This window comes from Bombus impatiens, unplaced genomic scaffold (genome assembly GCF_000188095.3).
Source record: "Bombus impatiens unplaced genomic scaffold, BIMP_2.2 scf_0673, whole genome shotgun sequence".
Classification (NCBI taxonomy): domain Eukaryota; kingdom Metazoa; phylum Arthropoda; class Insecta; order Hymenoptera; family Apidae; genus Bombus; species Bombus impatiens.
The window spans coordinates 626,422-647,271 of record NT_177092.1 but is presented as its reverse complement, the minus strand read 5'-3'; the positions used below and the strand labels follow the sequence as shown (position 1 = coordinate 647,271).

At 34.4% G+C, this 20,850-nt stretch overlaps 1 protein-coding gene and 2 non-coding genes across 9 annotated transcripts in view; 2 read left to right on the top strand and 1 right to left on the bottom strand.

Annotated features, from left to right (window-relative positions):
• Positions 1 to 20,850, bottom strand: part of LOC100740788 — a 145,660-nt gene that overhangs the window by 8,788 nt on the left and 116,022 nt on the right. For all 7 annotated transcript variants that reach the window (XM_012390011.3, XM_033322847.1, XM_033322842.1 and 4 more), the window contains 5 exons: positions 14,817 to 14,981; positions 6,520 to 7,403; positions 5,565 to 5,951; positions 3,607 to 3,787; positions 1,536 to 1,634 (listed from right to left, as the gene is read on the bottom strand). In XM_012390011.3, the coding sequence (XP_012245434.1) occupies positions 1,536 to 1,634; positions 3,607 to 3,787; positions 5,565 to 5,951; positions 6,520 to 7,403; positions 14,817 to 14,981 (1,716 nt within the window). The remainder of the gene's footprint in view (positions 1 to 1,535; positions 1,635 to 3,606; positions 3,788 to 5,564; positions 5,952 to 6,519; positions 7,404 to 14,816; positions 14,982 to 20,850) is intronic.
• On the top strand, positions 2,140 to 2,211 carry TRNAE-UUC. Its single transcript has one exon. It is a non-coding gene; the product is annotated as a tRNA-Glu (tRNA).
• Positions 3,159 to 3,230, top strand: TRNAE-UUC. The gene has a single exon. It is a non-coding gene; the product is annotated as a tRNA-Glu (tRNA).

Here is a 20,850-nt window from a genome sequence, read left to right as displayed (position 1 = left end):
GATAACTTACTAATTTCCCTACACTTTTCCAGGAATATTACGAATATTTCCATAATATGCGGTATCATAAATAAATATAAATATTCCGACAATTTTTTCCAATTAAAATTGAATACACGAAAAAATAGATACATTTTAGAAGCGGTTTTTTCACACATACACGTATACACATGAGAATTTGATATTGGAACATGTGAAATGTGTCAACTGAAATTCGAAATTTGTTTCATGTTCAAACCACTCACGAACAGGCGAATGAATTTATTCTGTATTTTTTTCGTTAAATATAGGAAACTTGTAAAAATTGTATAAAAGTTTGTAACAAAAAACTAAAATCATAACAACCTTCTAACTTAAATTATGTTTCTAATAACAAAATAGTATATAGTAAAAGGTGTAATAAAGACTATAATTCATATATTAATTTTGTAATAAGATATCTTCATAATATATTACGTACATTGCACATACGCCGACTAACATATTTGTTTCAATCTACAGACACGTTAATCGCTAGTATAGTAGTATAGTATCGCATAACTCATGGTTTGTGGATTTGTCACATAGTATAACGATATCTCTCTTCTCTCTCACACGCACACTATCTCTTGATAGAATGCCAGAGTTTCTCATGAGTTCACACCGGAATTTGTGGTCTCATGAATAACCACCCACGACTGGGGTCTTCGTAGTGTGACATTCGACATTTGCTGGACGATTCACAAAACAGTAGCATGACTCAAATTCTATTTAAGTTTTATGTATACATGGTTCACATGTTATCACAAAACTACATTTACTTCATAGCTTATCTTTTGTATCTAAAAATTTAAAACTTCGTTTATAGTCATAACTTGTCAATTATTATCGTATTGGATTTTGAATGAAAATATAGTCGAAAAGCAACATAAAAAAGTATCCATTAAAACGGAGTAGAAATACCATATGAATGAATTTGCAAGTGAAAATCACAGAAAATATCTTACTCCATTTGAGATGTTTAAAACTATAAATAAAAAAAAGTATCGCTTCTTTCAATCTTTTCATTACTCTCATTCCTAACAATTTAATAATAGAAAATTAAAATTCGTCGGTAACAAAGCAAAGATCTCGGTTATATTAGAAAGCTTCTTATATATTGGAATTTATCTACAGAATTATTATGTAATTATCGATTAAAGTATGAGAATATTTTGTTGTTACTTCGCTATATGAAAATCTATACGTTTCTATAAATGACATTATACGTATCATTCAAACATAATTGTCTAGCAAATTGAATCCCTTATCATCGAGGGACACTCTCCATGGAAAACTCTCGGCAGTTCATACTTTTGATTGAACTTCAACACTTTTCATCACTTTTCATCATCGAAATACCATCTACGCTACGATTGAATTTACAAATTTTATTGAATCCTTAAACAAGATTCTTGAAGTTAAAATCAATTCTAAGTACTTGAAATAGGACTCTTTTTGTTCATTTTGTGTAGATAAATTCATAAATGTAAAATTAACCAGTTATTCGTTCTTACCTGGAACAGATCTCCAGCCGTAACTTTTTGAGGATCACAAGTAACTTCCACTCGTTGTCCAGTTAGCATTATCACGACAATACGTCCGGAATTGCTAGCCTATAAACAAATTAAATGTTACATTAGATGTAGGAAATAAATTTAATACATAAGTATGATATAATACTATAAAATAAATATAAAAAATGTAATGTAATACAAAATATTACAAATAAAATAATGTCTATAGTTGTGTGAATGAATTCAAATATATAAAAATGAGTTACATATACATATTTTATATCAAAAAATTGAAAAATTTCATTAACCATGTTCCTGATGATCGATAAAAATATTCATTATATATCTAAATGATTCATTAAGTTGCAACATATAACATAATACATAATTTAAACGTATCATCTAAAGGTAGATTAGTTATTAACCGTATCTTATTTATGAATTGAAGAACAGATACGTATGTTATGTTAGCCATAGATAATTGTAACTAATTGTAGTTGATTATATAATTATTTATGAATTCAAAGATAATTAATTTTATATATTTATATTACTGTTTACCATATCCCACAGACTTGTGATAGAAACAACGAGCCCTTCAAGGTCCGATATGGTCTAGTGGCTAGGATACCTGGTTTTCACCCAGGAGGCTCGGGTTCGATTCCCGGTATCGGAAAATTTTTGTTTTTTCTCTTTAACTACTTAATACGTGCGATTTGTACGTTTCTCAATATTTTATTAATAAGAATAATTTCATCTTTTCGTAATGAAAAAAGAAAGATTAGTAAGTATGTAATACAGAATGATTTTCTCGCTAATTGACGTCAAGAAAGTGTCACAGAACCCTTAACATTGTATTAGCATACATACATATGTAATTTATGGTCAGAAGGCGATATCGACTAGAGACTATATAGGGTAGAGACAGTTATTTATATATTTATATGTGAAATAAAAATGAGAGTAAGCGTCTGTGATGGGAGTAGGGACACTGACATCAGTATAATCCTAGACACTAGACATCAAGGCAGTAAAGACAATTTTATAAGAAAAATTTCATCCATCTGATAGATCTGCACACTTGCTATTTCTATTACAATAGGATATGTACGGTAGACTTTGACTTAGGTACCGTGTACAGTATAAATTTGCATCAGGCCTCAATGAGTTTACCTGGCTGGATATTTACGGCGGGAGCAATCAAATTTGCGCACCGGGATCTATTAACAAACGTCATTCGATCGGCAATTTTCGCCATCTATCACGTTGCTTCCGTACCTTTAATTACCCGTGAATTCAACACATGTTTGTGACTTGTACCACATTAAATTATCATTAAAATATCCCTAATCGAGTATTGGCAGAGGCTCTACTTGACTATAAGGATTGTAAATTTTGTCTTTTCTGATCGATGATCTACGAGGAAAGCTTGTACCATTGCATAAAGAGGCAGTTTATCCGGTACACATATATGGTGGACATTTGTACATTTTCCGACGTTATAAAATAGAATACCGAAAAATAATATTTTATGATCTGCTTTTTGTTTACTTTTAAATGCAAATATTATATGGTGCTGTTAAACTTCAGGTGATTTGGTATTTTAAGGAAATAGCTATTGAATCCGGTATGGTCTAGTGGCTAGGATACCTGGCTTTCACCCAGGAGGCTCGGGTTCGATTCCCGGTACCGGAAATTTATTTTTGTTATTTTTTTACTTTAAATATTTATCAATTTTTTGTATGAATTTATATATTTAGAATTATTATAAAAATTAAATTAATTTAATTAACAGGAATTAAATCTGAATTTTGATAATTAGAATATTTTATAATTTATTTCTTTATTTCCTGCTTTCAAATGCGAAAATTTTATAAAGAAATCTTTCTTTTACTGTTATATCTATTTAACTATTTATACTGAATTATCTATTCCTGTTTCTTGCGACAGAAATTACGTATTTTAATCTTTACTGTTGATCGTTGGTTTAGAGAATTTCTAGCTCTAATTTCGATATTAGGGGTTTGCATTGTTAATAAAATACAATAGAGAAAAAAAATATTGTTATTACCTTTACTTGGCCAACACATAGCGTCTTTGGTGGCTGATTGGCACGCACTACGAATTCAGGACCAATGCATTGGGCTTTGTTGAAGGATCTCGTTGGACCACCTACTGTTCTGTATAGACGGGATGGTGCTCTTTGTACAGCTTTACCGCGCCGAGCTCTCGGTCCATTCTTTACCAGATTCCTGAAACCAGTATTAGAGAAACATGTATTGTAAATATATGCTGCTTAACAAAATAAGTTTCAAAGAAATTCGTACTATACATTCAAAATGTCCAAAGTGCACATACATAATGAAACAGACCAATCTATAAGATTAGAAAAAAAAAGAAATTACAATTGCACTACTGTACATTACTTCATCTGTCTTGTCGAAGTGGGTCCCACTTCAAGGAAAACTCTTTTCTAAAATTTAGTTTTCTTAGTCCTCGAAGCCATTAAGTATTATTTAGTAGTACATCAATTTGAAGGGCCTCTCAGCCTGATAACTTTCTAGAAACATGCCTTGCACAGATGATGCAACGGGGTACAGACAGGCCACTTTTAATATAATTATAATTGTACGTAACGTGACAGAGATCTGCCCAGTGCACTTATGATTAATCGTCTCTCGTGGCTTTTGGACGATTCCACACCGACATGCGTGTCAAGGGATTAAAACTCTAAAAAACTGAACAATCCCGTCTTCACCTCGATTCACCCGCGACACCGTTCCGGAAAATCCGGAATCAATGGGCACTCTTGGCTCATTGCCTTTTTACGGTAAGATCGTTTCTGTTTCCGCCTGAAGAACGTCACAGCACCCTTTGAGCTTTGCTTTGAGCCTCGACAGTCTTATAACTCCTCGAGGGTGGCCTGTTCCGAGGTTGCGACCCAGATCGCATGAAAGCATATATTAACACGGACTCGCGATTCCGGGACAAACTTAATAATGCGACTGGAAGGGGATATTCGAACGACTGTTCGACTGCCGCGTTCCAATTTAACGGCCTGTCTTAGCGCGAAGATTGATGAAATTCCGACGCGTTAACGCTGGCCGGTTATAAATTTTAGACCTAGCCAACTCGACTCGCGATTACCTCGCACCTCTCACTCTCTCTCTCTCTCTCTCTATCTCTATCTATCTATCTCTCTCTATCTATCTATCTATCTCTCGTTTTTCTACGAGAACGCTTTTCAGCACAACGTAGTTTGCCGAGTCGCAAACGAAATTGAGGAGCACACGGTGTGGAGGTTGATATGAAGGCTTGGAGGGATGTTGAGGGTTCTGTTTGGAATTGTTATGGACAGGACGGGAAGAAGTTTTGTTCGGCAGTTGGAGGTTCGCTAGGGTATTCCGAATACGCCTTTTGTGGTATTTAATCGCTGATGCTTTTGTGGGGAAGAGTAAACATAGGGTAGGAATAGAATGGTTCGATCGAATAAGAGATGACGCTTTATGTAAGGTGTACTTTAGAAGAAAGCTTGAATACGGAAATTATTTTTTTTAAGAATGTAACTTTAGAACATCGAGTTACAAAGCAAACAGTCATTTGTTAGAAGATATTATATATAGATAATTAATATAAGGTTTATTTACATACGAACTATGTAATACGTATATAATAAAATATAATTTGAGTTATAACTTTTTTCGCGTATCGTTACAAATACTAATCGTAGTATATCTATTAAATGTTAAATATCTATTAAACTTCCCAATGTTTATCCTTTTACCTATTCAATACACTTATTCAATCTTGTGTATCTGATTTACCATCGAAAAATATTAATTCTTCTATAAAGTGTATTTAAGCCATTTTCGTTTGTTCATCTCTCTCAGTGGAAGTTACTCGATGAGGCAAAATCTTCATAACTCGAAGGTTTTAGCTCTTCCCTTGAGACTCGAGACATCGATGTTTAATTGTAGCATAATTCCCATAATCACCATAGTAAGTAACAGCGATAACGAAGGAACTTACCTAGGCGGTTTCGCTGGTGGTTCCGACTTGCTGCTCTCTACGTCGGAGAATGGCGCCTTCTTCAATGTGGTGATTATTCGAGGAGGCTTCGGTGGCCCCTGAACACTTCTGACTCTCATGGAAGACACTGGATTTTGTTGTTGCACTGTCTGTTCCTCCTTCCCCCTGCCGGCCAGACATCTGTGATCACTCGTTTTCACGCCCTGCTCTGGCATTCGCTCGAAATCACTGTCTTGCTGATCCCTGCTAGGAAGCTGAGGATTTGAGTGTTGCCTTTGCAACGTCGGATTCACGCGTCCTGTAGATCTTCCATAAACCTCCTCTAGTCCCCGTTCTGTCGACGACGTGGGTATGTCTGGTTGAGAATATCCGGCCGCAGATGGTCGCCTACGTAACAAATTACATCCAAATTTGGATTTTTCTATATTTTTCAATTTCATTATATTTCCTATTTTCTTTTAAATTACACGCATCTTTTAACCTAAATAGTCAAGTTATACTTTTCTCTTGCACGAAACCAATTGGTCTTTTTTCAAACAAGAATGACCTCAGCATAAAAAAGCACATTCTTCGTTCCTTTCCTGTTATAATATACAATATATTTTATCACATTCAATGTATTTTATATACATTATAATATATAATATATAATATAAAGAACACGTCATGCATGTGGCAATAGTATTTATAACGGCGAAAGGCATATCTTATTAGCAAAATTTTTGTTCCGATAATACAACGTTCAGAGAAATGCTCCACTGTGTTCATAAAAAGTTTCTATAATATTAAGCGTTCAAATACTTTTGCGAGCAACTGTATCTTCCTCCTCGACCGTTATCTCCTCTAAAAGCAACAGTAACGAGAGTGTGCTTTTCAGGACAAGGTAGTAAATCACCGGGATCATTATAAAAAACAGCCATAAAAATGAGAGAAGAAGAAAGAAAAGAAATACTACCTTGCTATCGTTGTAGCTGTGTACACATCCTCGTTACGATGTCCGACAGGTGGCTTCACGGACAGTCCGTTTACTCTGACGTCTTGCGAGCTCAGGAAAGGTTTAACAGGCAACGCGTAAATAGGGTCGCTATAAACGTTTCCTCCGGGGTTGCTTTCACTGACGATGGTCGACGCTAAGTTACCACTGCTCCTGGTATGCTGTAGCCTCGTATAAATTGGCTGTGAATACGTTCTCGAGTGATGATGGCGGCGTTGATGCTGAATCGCTGGACCAACGTTACGTCCACTCGTTTGAACGTTCAACTGCGACTGAAACTGTGTTCTCTGATCTTCCGCTTCCTGGCGTCGGTTCGGTTGTAATTGCTGGCCACACAGGCTCGTTAAATTCGGATGCGAATGCGAATTTCGCGATTGAAGCTTGAAAAGGGCGCCCTTTGCAGGATGATGATGATGATAGTGGTGAACTTTTGGTATATGAACCTGTTGAGGTACTTCTTGAATCTGAAGATGTTGATGAGCTTGATATCGAGTTGGAGAACGTTGTTGGCTTGGACAAGAAGGATTATACTGATTGGTAGAACGATATTGACGATCTTGTTGTTGATGAAGATTTTTGGCTTGACTGTGCATGGATTGAAGAGGATCCGATTGCTGAGATGGTTGTTGATGATGGTGATGTTGGTGAGGGTAGTTGGTCTGACGACGATTGTGTTCTGTAAGGTCTGAAGGGTTTCGAAGGGGAGGAACGGGGTTTAGGTGTTGATATGTGATGCGTTTACGAGCTGTGTATTGAGGCGACTTGACCACCTCACGGTACATATCCATTACGATATGAGTGAAAGGCTTCGACTGTAAACGAGTGCGGCAGTATTCGGAGATCACCTGAAAAAGATGAAAGAATAAATATAGTTAGGATAATCAGTGTCAGTTCTATACAAAGAAAGACTAGTCGGATTAGATTGAGCCACTAATGAATTGCCAAATATTATTATTTTCTTCATAAGATTTTGAGTTTTAAAGGACGACAAGTGTTTTTCTGTGTCAAGTCTAGGATGGTAGTAAATTGTAGGATTGATAATTGTCTCTAAGGTATAACAAAAACAAATATAAAGAGAAATATCAGAGACCTTAGAAAGCAAGTCTGATGTTTCTAACGTTAAGTCAAATATATTGTGCCTTTTTTGTCAAACTCAATCATACTACATAAGTAATGTTCAATTCTCAATAAACAAGTGACTTTATTTATAATATATAGCTAATGATTTTATTTATTGCAAGAATATGGCACTTGCATATATACAATAAAAGAAGATGGCATAAAATATAGTGCCACATCATTATTTATCAAATGTCCAGCTGGACAAATTATAAAGTACAAATTAAATAAATAAAAAGAAGGGAAGAACACAAGATGACGCATGCACAATACTGTAATCTTTGTCTCTATATTTCAATTTATAGAAAACAGAACAGAATAGAATAGTCAGACAAAAATGAGAAAAAATCTAATCAGACCTGAGGAAGACTTTCTTGGACAGGTTCTTAGGAAAATTAAAATAAATCTACCTTCTTCCAAAATATTCTAAATCATCTTAGATCTCTAAACTGTGCGTGCCATCAGAATCATGGAATACATGGAACGAAGTTTATTGATCAAGGCTCGCCACTATCATTCGCTATCACAAGGTGAAACTCAGGTAAATGGAACTAGTTAGAAATTCACAACTGGGACAAAACTATTGGGTCAGATGCTCTAATAGGTTTCGGAGTTGTCGCAAAACGATACTATTAGGTACATCTCTCAGTCTCACGGTCTTAATGAAATTGCACACGCGTGTTTACTGTGTTGCACGAGTATCCTGATTATGATACGATTTCGAAATTGCCGCCACTCTGCCAGACAATCTACTAGTTTTAGGGGAACAATGGCCCCAAGAAATTCCGTAGACTCGGTGAGCCATGATATCAACGAGGAAGCGGTTCGCAAGTCCAACCTATTATCGCTTCATTGTACTCCTATTCTGCGACGACAAAAGCCAACTCTTGGATACGTGGCTGTCTATGGAAGACAATGACCCGGAAAGACGGTGTCGAAAAGGGCTTCTTTGTATTTTTTCCTACGTTTATCCGCAGTTCTTGACCGATCGAAAGCGGTTTTCAGTTTAGGTTTTCTTAGTACTATTTTAAATTGTATGGTACAAAGAGAAAATATTCAACCGTTTAACAGTATAACGAGATGACAAATATTTCAGAATAAACGATTCAGAAAATAATTGTCTCACTGCTTTCGAGATTTTCTGCGTCAGATATAGAAAATACATATTTTCAATCTCTTATAGGAAATAAATATTAATAATTGTAATTTTAAAAATATTCATTTTAAAATGTTGCTCGTCATTAGATTTAACTACAATCAAACATACTACAAACACTTATTATCTAAGTTATAGTACCACACCAGAATAATGTACTTATAATTCTCAGTAGAAATTGATCGTAAAATTCTACCAAATAAAATAAGAAAAAAAGAAACGTTGCTCGTACAATACTGTATAATTTGACGGCTTAGCCGAGTTTTTCTCGAGTTACGCTTTTAAAGAATTAATAACAATTATATGCGATATTAAAAACCGCTTCTAATTCATTGTAATGCCTGTTGCGACTGTAAATAGTCAATTAAGAAGATTTAAGCGTTATTATTGCTTGTCGATATCAAAACCTTCGTCAAAATTCCTATAGAAACTATAAAAACAGAAAATATTGCGTCTTATTTAGTTCTCACATGAAAAGTCCAAGTATCCAACAAAAAAAATGTCCTTCTTAACATCAGATTAGTTCACCTCATTGTCAATTCCAGTTAATCTATGAACGAGATATATTTTCCAAATCCAAAAACGTAATAACATATGCGACTTTGAATTTTGCAATAATCTATTACGGTGGCTCAGTTTTCCAAGTTACAAATGTGCTAGATTGTTTCCATCACATACATTTTTTCTCCTGGATAGCAAAGATCAATCTTTCTTGGTAATTTGAACCGCGAGGTCGATCGAGTCCTCCGAGCGGATGATTCATCGCCAGCCGAGGAATCCTCGTTGAAATTGGTGGCGGCGGGTTAAGTTCGCGCCCCTATGTGCCTCAGGATTTCATCAATTTCGCGGTCTATTCAGGTGCAAACAATGAATTACGGTCAGCTGAACGAATGGCTTTATTAAAAGTGGCCAGCTTCCACGGAAACGGCAGCGTTAATCTATTGTCCATTCAAGACGATTTATTTTTACCCTTTTAACGACAGACTAAGGGTTTGACACGACCGTTTTCGCCGTTTTTGAATTACCGATTCAAAGTACTTGAAGAAATTTATAGCGAGTGTTTTATACAAGACGAGGACGCTGTAAAACTAATGAAAAATACTTTAACTTTTCATTGTTTGATATACATAGTATTGAGTTATAGTCAATTTTATATTCGAGTAGTAGTTGATGATACATTGAGATTAAACGGTTGAACGAATGACTGATGAATTAAAAATAAAAATCAAGATTAATGGTGAACTGTTTCCGTACACTGCTACAGGAACAGGATAGAGTTTTTGAGAAACATTTAAGACAATTGTATGGTACGAGAATCTAAGGTTGGCACTCAGACTGTATTCATTTGCAGATGATGACTAAAAAGAAAACATCTCACTGACCTCACTAAAGAAATAAAATAGTCAAACTCGAAAATGGTATCCCGCTGGGGGTAGCTATCCACATGTTATTTGACACTTAAGTTAGAAAAATTTACCATATGTCCAGCTGGACAAATTGTAAAGTACAAATTAGATAATAAAAAAAAATTTGCACATGAGTCTTTTACACCAATCTCATAGTATTCAACGTTTGAAAAAGGGAATCATATTTTTATAAATTTATTTGTTGTAAGGAGATACCGTAATTGATTCAGTAATTGAAAATTCGAAGAAACATTTTCATAAATTATTTTTGTAATTGTCGTTCCTTTATACATTTAAATTTATAAAATTGATCATTGGTGTTTTTAAGCTATGCATACGACCTTTGAATTGGCGCACTCAAGAATATTTTTACGCTTATAGATAAGAATTATAAGATACGAGCTATGCCCCACACGGGCTGTGCCCCACACGGGCTATGCCCCACACGGGCTATGTCCGACACGGGCTATGCCCCACACGGGCTATGCCCGACACGGGCTATGCCCCACACGGGCTATGCCCCACTCGGACTATGCCCCACACGGGCTATGCCCGTTCATCTAATACGGGTTGTGCCCGTTCATCTAATACGAGTTATGCCCATAGTTGTAGGTTAAAGGGTTAAGTATGTTATCTCTTATATCCAAATAGCTGGCTTCTTCCGGTATATGAATTGCATTATAAAATAAAAATAAAAGTGCAAATAATCAAAAACAATTTATTTCATGGATGAAACACGAGACAACCTAGTAGCTTAGATAGCAACCTATGGATTGTTTTATATCTTCCAAATTGGGAAATAGTTATGCATATTTTTCAAAACGTACATTTAATACTTGGAGAAGATTAAAAACATCGTTTTATCTACCTAAGCAATCTTTCAATGCATAAATTAAATTATAAAAAATATCATGAAGAAAGGCAAACCTACGTGAAGAAACTATAACAACAGCTTCCTTCTAAAAATCTGCGATTTCCAAAATCGATCATTCTTATAAATTCATTTTATATTAAGAACGAAACTAGTTAGTAGTATTATTTTGGAAACGCTATATCTAGTCGAAGTTGTATTTGAACACGCACGTTTCACGCGCGCAAAACCAAACGGTCGCATTTAATTATTTTCGTCTGCCTCTACTATTCTTCGAAACGAAAGGTCATAGATTACTGAAATTCCCCACACCATCATAGAATGGCTAGGTGTTAGGTATTAAGCTGGTAGAGTCGGCTCGACCCACTCGCCTCCTCCACTATGTTCGCGCGACATATAATTGAATTAAAGCTGCCCTCGAATGTCCGCCTTCGCAAGCGCTCAAGTGCTCTTTGCGATTGCAGAGAGTTCGCCATATACCGATCGACGGATCGCCCTGGCCTTCACGGCTCCGATATTAATGAAATTTGTATCGGCAATGCGCGATGATAGCAGTCAGACGCGATCGACCTAATTGCATAATCTGTAACCCTTTGCGATGACGCCATTCGATCGAGTAGCTTCTCGCATAGTTAGATACGATTAAAACGAAATTAACGAGGACAGAGGTAAAAACGAAGCAAGAGATGTAGAAATTGTTGCAAGTGATTAAGCAGGATCCTGTGCTGGAGAAAATTGAAAACGATTTAGATATATGTACCAGCGAAATTGAAGAGAGTAAAAATTAATTGCTAAAGGCTGTTATGGGTGAAACTTCGCGCAATGTTATTTCTAACAATTGCAGCGAGATTTTAAGATCTAAAGAGTGTAATGTAATGTAAAAATTCTGTTTGGGAAACTTTCTATTATTTTTATTATGAAAGCTATTCCGTTGGCTTGGAATAGCTTTTACGACACATGTTCTTTAAATATCATAGTTTGTTTCAAGTATCGTTATCAAGCAGTAGAATCACAGTAGACTTATGTCAGAGTGTTTGTTTTTTTCAGAAGACCTAAGGTAATAATAGCAATCAATAAATAATTAAATGAACGATTAAGGAGCAAAATTGATCTACTTTATCAATTTGATATTTACCACTTCATGACATATTTATAGAATCAATTTAGATAAAATTAAATTAATTTCGTAACACGTCCAAATTCAACGTTCGATAAGCTGGATATCGTTGTAATATCAATCTGTGAGATGTTCATGTTTTATTTTAATAACGTTTGATTGTTAAATACATGTTACTATGATTTCTAAATATCTATTAATTTATTATCGATTTTCAAATATCTCTGACACATTGTGTTATTATATAAATAATAACTATCGTTGATTTTTGACTAAATAAAATTAATGGAATTAATAAAAAAAAAATAAGTTCACAAACAGAATGCAATAATAAAAATTATGAATCATTTACGTAGAAGGAATAATGCATTTGTTGGTAAACACGATAATTGTCCTGTTCTCATTGATACACGTTACCCTATATATGTAGTGTCAACAAATAAATGGTTTGCTCACATAATTATAACTTCGTATTTGATTGTAATTATTGTATTGTTCCAAGGCAAAATATTTACTTCAATTAATATTGAACTATACTATAATGATATTACACAAATACTATTCAAAGTCATTTTAGTTACATATCTCGATAATGTATCTATTTTTAGAAGTAATATGAGGTGGGTAGAATTTAACTGGTTTTCAAATATTTGACATCGATAAACGAAATAATATATACAGAACATAATATACAGAAATGTTTATTTCCAATTAAAGGTGGACGAACCTTATATGATAACAAATATTTGTTAATATGATATTTTCAATGTAAGTCAATATTTTTGTATAAATCGCCGAAAATAAAGTCTCTGTTCCAAAGAAATAACATTAAAGATCGCGATAAAATTACAATATATCTTTCACTTGGAATTTCTCATTTTCTAAAAGAACAAAAAATTAGACTTTTCATGTTTGAATATTTTATTTGTATGACCCGAATTATAGTTTCCAAAATGGATTAAAATAAGATATAGGACACAGCACAAGAGATTAAAAACAAAGAAAGTTCTCGCTCTTTAAAAAAAGATTTATCATTTCGCTCGTTATACCACTGATTCATTTATCAAAACTCAAGGACGCTGGAAACTTTCCGCCTCGTGTTTCACGAAACTACCCCGTTGCATCGCAGATAAGCTTCGCCCAGCGTATACCGCAGAATCCTTCTTCTTTGCATAAAATTATGCAAACGGTACAAATCGCCCTACGTGTGTTTCACGATTCGTCCAAACGGACAACAAGAACCTCGAGTCGAAGTTTCGGCTGGATAGGATAACCGGTGAATTTCAATAACACCAGACCCCCCTGCGTTTTATAGCTACGAGATTGCATTGTTATTCTCGCCGCCAGCCATTTTCCTCTTGTTTGTAACGCGCGTATGCATGCATCCGATTCAACTCCGATGCAGCTGCTTCTTCAACCACGTTCGCGATTCACAACGTCTCGCCGGTTGCTCTTGGCCATGACACGAAAATTAATTTTCGACCTTACAAAAACGGCGAATAAATCGCATTCGTAATTATGATGTGTCCCCTGAATCACGTTGCACGACAAAACCTGGTATAATGGATCGTGTATTCACAGTGAGACGTGACTCAGTGACAGAGTTAAGCGATCTTGCGTGTACAGTGGCTGAGTAAAATAATTCGTACACTATTGCATCTATTATTGTATTTATATGGTAACTAGTTAGATCCAAGTAGTATAAGTTTCGTATCATTTAGCAGACGCTCCAACTTAAACATGTAGAGTAAAATAATGCTATATAAAGCCATATTAAAACCTGTTTGGAGCTATGGGATTCAACTATGGGGAACAGCGAGTAATTCCAACATAGAAATTCTCCAACGATTTCAATCAAAAACTCTAAGATCCTTAATATATGCACCTTGGTACGGTATGTTACCAACGAATTAATACATCACGACCTTAAGATAGCCACAGTTAAAGAAGAAATATCCAAGTTCAGAAACAGATATAATACAAGAGTTAACAACCACCAAAACCCATTAGTTACCCAATTACTTGACACGACGGATCAGATACGCAGACTAAAAAGACAATACCCTTTAGATTGAAGCATTAGATTCAACTAGAATCAAACATACTATAAACTCTTATAATCCAAGTTACAGTACTACGCCAAAATAATTTACTTATAATTCTCAATGAGAATTGACTGTAAAAATAAAATACCAAATAAAAAAAAAAAAAAAAAAGAATTAGCAGTAAATACTATTAAATACGTGTCTTTTTTCTAGCTTATTATTATTTTTTTCAACCCCATATCAGAAAAATAAATGATATTGAAAAGAAAGGATTATTAATAGGAACTATACACTTTTACACAACTATACAAATTTCATAATTGTATTTAGAAAAAGTTATCAGATACGTAGAAAGTAAAAAAGAAACGTTCCTTTTCATTCCTCTGGCTACGTTACATCAGTTTTCATATGAAGGCAAACTCACTTTTCATATGAAAGGATTTAAGAAGCGAGGATGCAAACAGTCGATCTTCACAAAAGATCTCGAGTACAGGAAAGAAAAGAGGAAAGCAAAAAACAATTTCAGCTAGATTTACAGACTTACGTCTAGCAGATTCATCAAGGAAGCTCGTCTTCGTGGATCGGGTTCCGTCATGGCGGCTAAAACGGACTGAAGTGCCGACGAGGGTGAAACGGAAACCGTTCCTGTCAGTGCAGCGACTCTCGGGGTCGTGTCCAATAATGCCCTTCCCAGCGAGTACATCCACATCTGAAAGCACCGGAATTCCATGTGAAGCTTACCTCGTAATGCTGTTCAAGAGATAAAAGGAGAAAACTGAATATTATACAGTTTTGCAGGTTACACCAAGCTAAGCTAGATAAAGTCTGACAAATAAATAGTTTTGAAAATGTACGTGACTAATATGAGAAAATAATTTCAACTTTCAAACGAAGAATATGTAAACGTGGAGGCATATGACGACTTTAATGACCATAGTCATTTACAAATTCATCTAACATTTCTTGTACTTAAATAATTAAAAGTATAGATAAAGAAAGTGGAGTTTTGGTCGATTTAATCCTTTAACAAGAACTCTGTTCTCTTTGGTTAAAGTATCTCATCTACCGTTTCGTAACTGAAAAAAAAGCAGAAGTTTTATGATCCTCTTTATTCCACGCCTCTTTATTTATTTCGCACAATCTAAAATATTTGGACACTATTTTGCAACAGTCTGTATAACGTTTTTATTTCAAAGATTACGAAACACTTGAAACTTCAAGTATTACAACATACTGCGAAATATGATAAAACGCTGACTATGCTATTTCAACTGTATAATAACTATAAAATTCACTGTTTGAAAAACTGTTGCCAAAATATTCCCTTCTAGTATCTCGTTGTAAAAGAGCCATCAAATTTTATTCTTCGTGAAAATGATCATGGAATTGAGAGAAGAGGATGATCGTAAAACACAAGAGCGATTTCTATCTGCGAAAAACAGAATTCCCAGCCCATGTTGCATCTTTTTTAACACGTACGTGATCAACGTTGGATATTCCACGCGCACAGATTCCCATAAACATGGTATGTAGCGAGGATGGTATTGGTATAGACCTGTACTTTTCGTCGTCCTCGCGATGAAATTGCGAATTCGTTTCCGCGTGATAACGAGCTGGGTTCGTCGTTTCTACCGATACGAAATGTCTTTCATCATGCTTGACTTCGCGTATTTTTAATTACTTTTGACTTGATAAGACTATCGGATTATCAGAGATCCTGTTTTTTGTCAGATTTCTGTAAGATTAAATAAGGGATAATCTTTGACGGTAAAAGGTTCTTGAGGGAAAGGAGGTTTAGGATGGAATTAAGTCGCTTGGGAAAATATACTGATCAATAGACTGCGCGTATTTTCGCAAATAGAATCAAACAAACGATAAACACTTATTAAACACGACATAGAACCACGCCAGAATAATTTACTTATAATTCTCAATGAGAATTGATTGTAAAATTCTTCCAAATAAAAAAAAAAATGTATTTTCGCAAGTTTATATTTTTAGGAACACAAACGCAGAGATAGAAATTAATGTAATAGGACTTTGATTATCCGAAGTAATCAAATACGGAAGAACCAGGTAATTAAATAAACTGCACTTATACGTCTGTACAAGTCATGTTCTGTTTGGTCTTGTAATCTAGCTTCGCAATCTTTTTTGTAACAAATTTTTTGTGTAAACGAATAGTTTCCCAGAATTATTTTCTTTCGTGCTTCGTATCATTTGCTCGATTTTTTTTATTGCTATGAATGCTTCTAACTGCATTATACTTACTATATTGAATACTGCTTACAGAAACGAAATTAATTCTGTCAATGATTTCTTCATCACTTGTACATCCAATGATGAACTGAGTACTATAAACCGAGTGAAGAATATATATACAAGGAGTATGATAATCAAACGTTTGAATATGAAAAGAAATATGTATTATATACTTTATATATTAAATATGTATTGCAGGAAAAACTTTACTTGAAATATTTTACAGATTGTGCTCTTCATATACAGATATGTATATGCGTATAGAATAGAGATTGCACTACAGCTTAAAATTCTGTAAAGTCTGTGAAAAGAATGTGTTACCATATGTTTACAAAGTGGAGAATGTTTCTCTTGCATACCACATCAGCATGTTCTTTTATGGAAAGTTCACTGGAGAAAGAGGAAGTTGCCAAGTGCTAACTATTGAAAAGATCACGTGCAAGGAAAGTTGTTTTGTGACGAGAGACAGTTTACGCAGTGTGGCTGATTTTAACCCTTTACACTCAACGACCATTTCAGTCGGGCGGAGCAACAACTCGAGATGATTTTGCGCGTATGTGACGAGTATTTTGTAGGTAACATGAAATGACATTATACAAAAATTAACTTTAAAAACGTTATACTCTAATAATCTATATATATTTACATCTTTGAACATATGATTTTTTAATATTTTTTCTGTATATTTTTTTGTATGATAATTTATAAAACATCTGCCAAGATGCATCCTTGGCTTGTCGGGACAAGTATCGCAATAATAAATTGTTTGTTTCCTACATTTTGCCCCCGTTAAAATTACATGGAACTGTCCATTTAATCAAATTTCATTACAATTAGTAGTCGACATCGAAGCTCGGTCTCGTGATTGTCAAAAATCTCCTCTCAACTGGTCTACTAAATTTTTTATAAATCGCAAGTAAGTGGTCTTTCGTTCTTTTGCTTTACTGATCTTCTTATATACTATCTTAATAATACACAATTATGGTATTATGTTATTAATATTTCTCATACTGTGTTTTTTTTTCATTTAATCTTATTTAATCTTAATCAATTTAACCTTATTGGATTTTTCGTTGTATCTCGCAACGAAAAGGAAAAAGATGTTCTTTCTTTCCAATAATCAAAAAATAATAATAGAAAAGCAAGGATAAACTGGTCAAACGTAATATCGCGGAGAAGCGTCAAGGTTTCAATTTCACGACAGTCCGTAATTAACGCAATCAGACAATTTCACGTGCACTTTATTCGCGTAATTAACGAGCCGATCGTTAAATCTTTTTTCTGCCGCTGCATCGCCTAACTAAATACGCCCGCGTCTCTCGACGCCTCTGTATCTTTTTCCTTCGCTTCTTTTCCCACCCTCTACCTCCCTCTTTCCCGGTATTCTTTCCTTTCCTGTCTGCTACTGGACAGAAGTCCGTTGTTTCAGCTAGCCGGTATTTATCTCGTGCAGATTAAAGGGAAAATAAACGGCGGGTACAATAAATAAACTTCGAGCGTTTCTACATTCTCATCCGTATACAGGGTGTCTTTGTTGGTCGCGTTGGTTGATAGCTCGTACCGACAGAGGGATGTTTCTTCTCGTGTAAAAACATATTGGAAATGTGAACTAAAATAAAATTCTTCCACGTGACGTTCTGCTGTAGAGTAATGTTTTCCAACCTTTTTCGAGACAGGATAGTTTAATATTTTCTCTCTATTTTTACTCTCTTTTGTAGCACTATATTATAGGTAAATATAAGATCGTTTTTATTATAACGAAACAATGTACGTATTTTCCTTCTTTCTTAATATTTGCAAAAAAAAAGCATTTACGAATTTTGTAAAGAAAACTTTCTATTCGTCAAAAGTGAATTAAGATTTACTCTAGTGAAGGTTTAAGAAATTACTGAAGACTCGTTGTGACAAATAATCCAAATAAATAATATGGAATATTTAACACGCGTGAACATTTCCCATAATTTTTAATCCTCTGTGGTTTAAACTATGTCGTTGGGAGTTTAAAAGAAATTTCACCCTTGACTTTTTTCGAAAAGTATCTTCATTGGAAAATGTTCGATTGGTTTCATTTAACCAATGATTGTATGATATAACACGTGTTATACAGATTATAAATATAATACAGTAGATGTCGATAAGCATTCCATAATTTTTTAAATGTACTGAATGTTTTAATTTTGCCACGAAGAATTAGGTACCATCCCATCAGAATGCAGCTTGAGTCACTTTTATTTCATTATGAAATATGTACAAACAGTACATTATTTGAACTATTAATACAATATTGTACTGTAACGACATTGAAATAATTAAACGTAAAAAACCTTACTGGTGTAATTTCGTATAGAAATAATTACCACCGAAAATAATTCTGCCAATCCGCTAGAAAACATTTCACGACCCTCCTGACCATCATCAGCCTCCCCAAAATGGGAATCCGAGCCATAAAAAAAGAGAAACATAGTTCGAGAAGGACGAGTATACCAAATGTTCTGCTTGGAATATGTAGCGATCTTCTAATAAATAAAATTTCGTTTTTGCTTTATTTTGTATTTTCTATTTCTGTTTGCACGAGGAATCACATTCTTTCTGATTGTACTACAATTATTGAGGTAGACTGTGTAACTGCTCTTTTTTACGTGGGATGTAGTCTTGATTGGAAATTGTTTACCACGAAACTGTTGCAATAAAATCAATGAAACTCGAGCTGGCTGTTTTCGTAAAAGAGAAACGGTGTTGTTAACAAGAAATTCATGCTAGTGGAAAACTATACGTATATCATCATCAGAAATCGTAATATCAATATGAATGGATCGTGGAGAAAGTATTATAAACCATTGAGTGAGAACAATAACACGAAATTCTTAATCCGGTAAATAATCCGTGATCTACAATTAACATTACGAATAAAAATTAATAGATAGTTTATGTATATAATTAATCATAGAAAAGATGTTTAACGTTGTATTAACGTTACGTTAAAAACTTACTTACGTAAAGAGAATTATAACCGTAATGAATTAATTATTAATAATTCTCAGACTAATTAAATACTAAAGTCACGTAAATTTATTATCAGAAACTACACAACCTTATTAATAATTATCGAACAACAGATCTGTTCAATTCAATGTTCAATTAAATTTCCCTTTGGGCAGTTATCTATCAAAATAAAGGTATATTATGCTTTAAACAATATACATTATGCTAAATAGTATAATAATTAATAATAAACAATATATTTATCGTTCCTTATATATGTCGAGAAATTTATATTTAAGGAAGAATGAATTTGTTTTGACTGATAGCGAAGTTTTAATTGAATGAAATCGAAATTAAAATTAAAGTAAGTATATGACATTATATACATGTTAATGGAAAAAAAATATTGGCAAGAAAATAATCCACGAGGAAAATAAATTACGCTAAAATAAATTACGGAAAATAAATTAAGCTAAAAAAGCTACGCTATTTGTTAATAGAGTATTCTACCAGAGTAAGGTTACTAGAATACCCTATTTGTATAATAATGTAGATTAAATTTTCCGTGCTTTTTCGACACGCGCTCTTTCAACAGAGCTTTAATTGCATTTTCGTTTTTTTACGCATCTCAAACACCGAGTTTAGCAATTTAATACACGTCACGATCCCTGATCCAACGCTTTATGAGCAAATAAAATGTTTTATACCAAGCAGAAGCTCAGCTAACGGATGGAATTTGATTAAATAACGATATTGAAGAGACAAAAAAAAATATATATATGTCGGAGTGGCATTGAGGATAGGGTTGTGGGTGTTCGATGAATCTTCATTGAAATTAGCCATCGTCGTTGCGGTATAACAAAGACACGGTTTATTAACACAAGTATGGATAACACAGATTCGACAATCAACCACGGCGGTTAGGCGCTCGCGACACTAGTTACAATGGTCTCAGGTTCGATAACGAATCCGCGGTCAATGGGATGATAGATGAACGTTCTCACGAAATCTAAGTCTGAATAATTGCTGATCGTAAAGACGTTACTCTTTAGCCGGTGAGATCGCGAGAGGGAATGACTTTGATGAAACGATGATGCCACAGAGGAAAACTATAATGGGGTGTGCCTAAGGACACGAGATCATCGGATTCGTCGAGGATAGACTTCGTTCAGAAAGTAAGGGAAATTGACGTTGCTACTAATTGGTCAATCTCCATATCGGTAGTTAGAAAAAGATGCTAACCGCCCTCGAGGGAAAATTGCCAGTGAAAGACGCCGTTTGTCGAAAAAATAGGTCTCCCCTATCTTCCCGTAGTTGGGACAAAGACTGTTTGT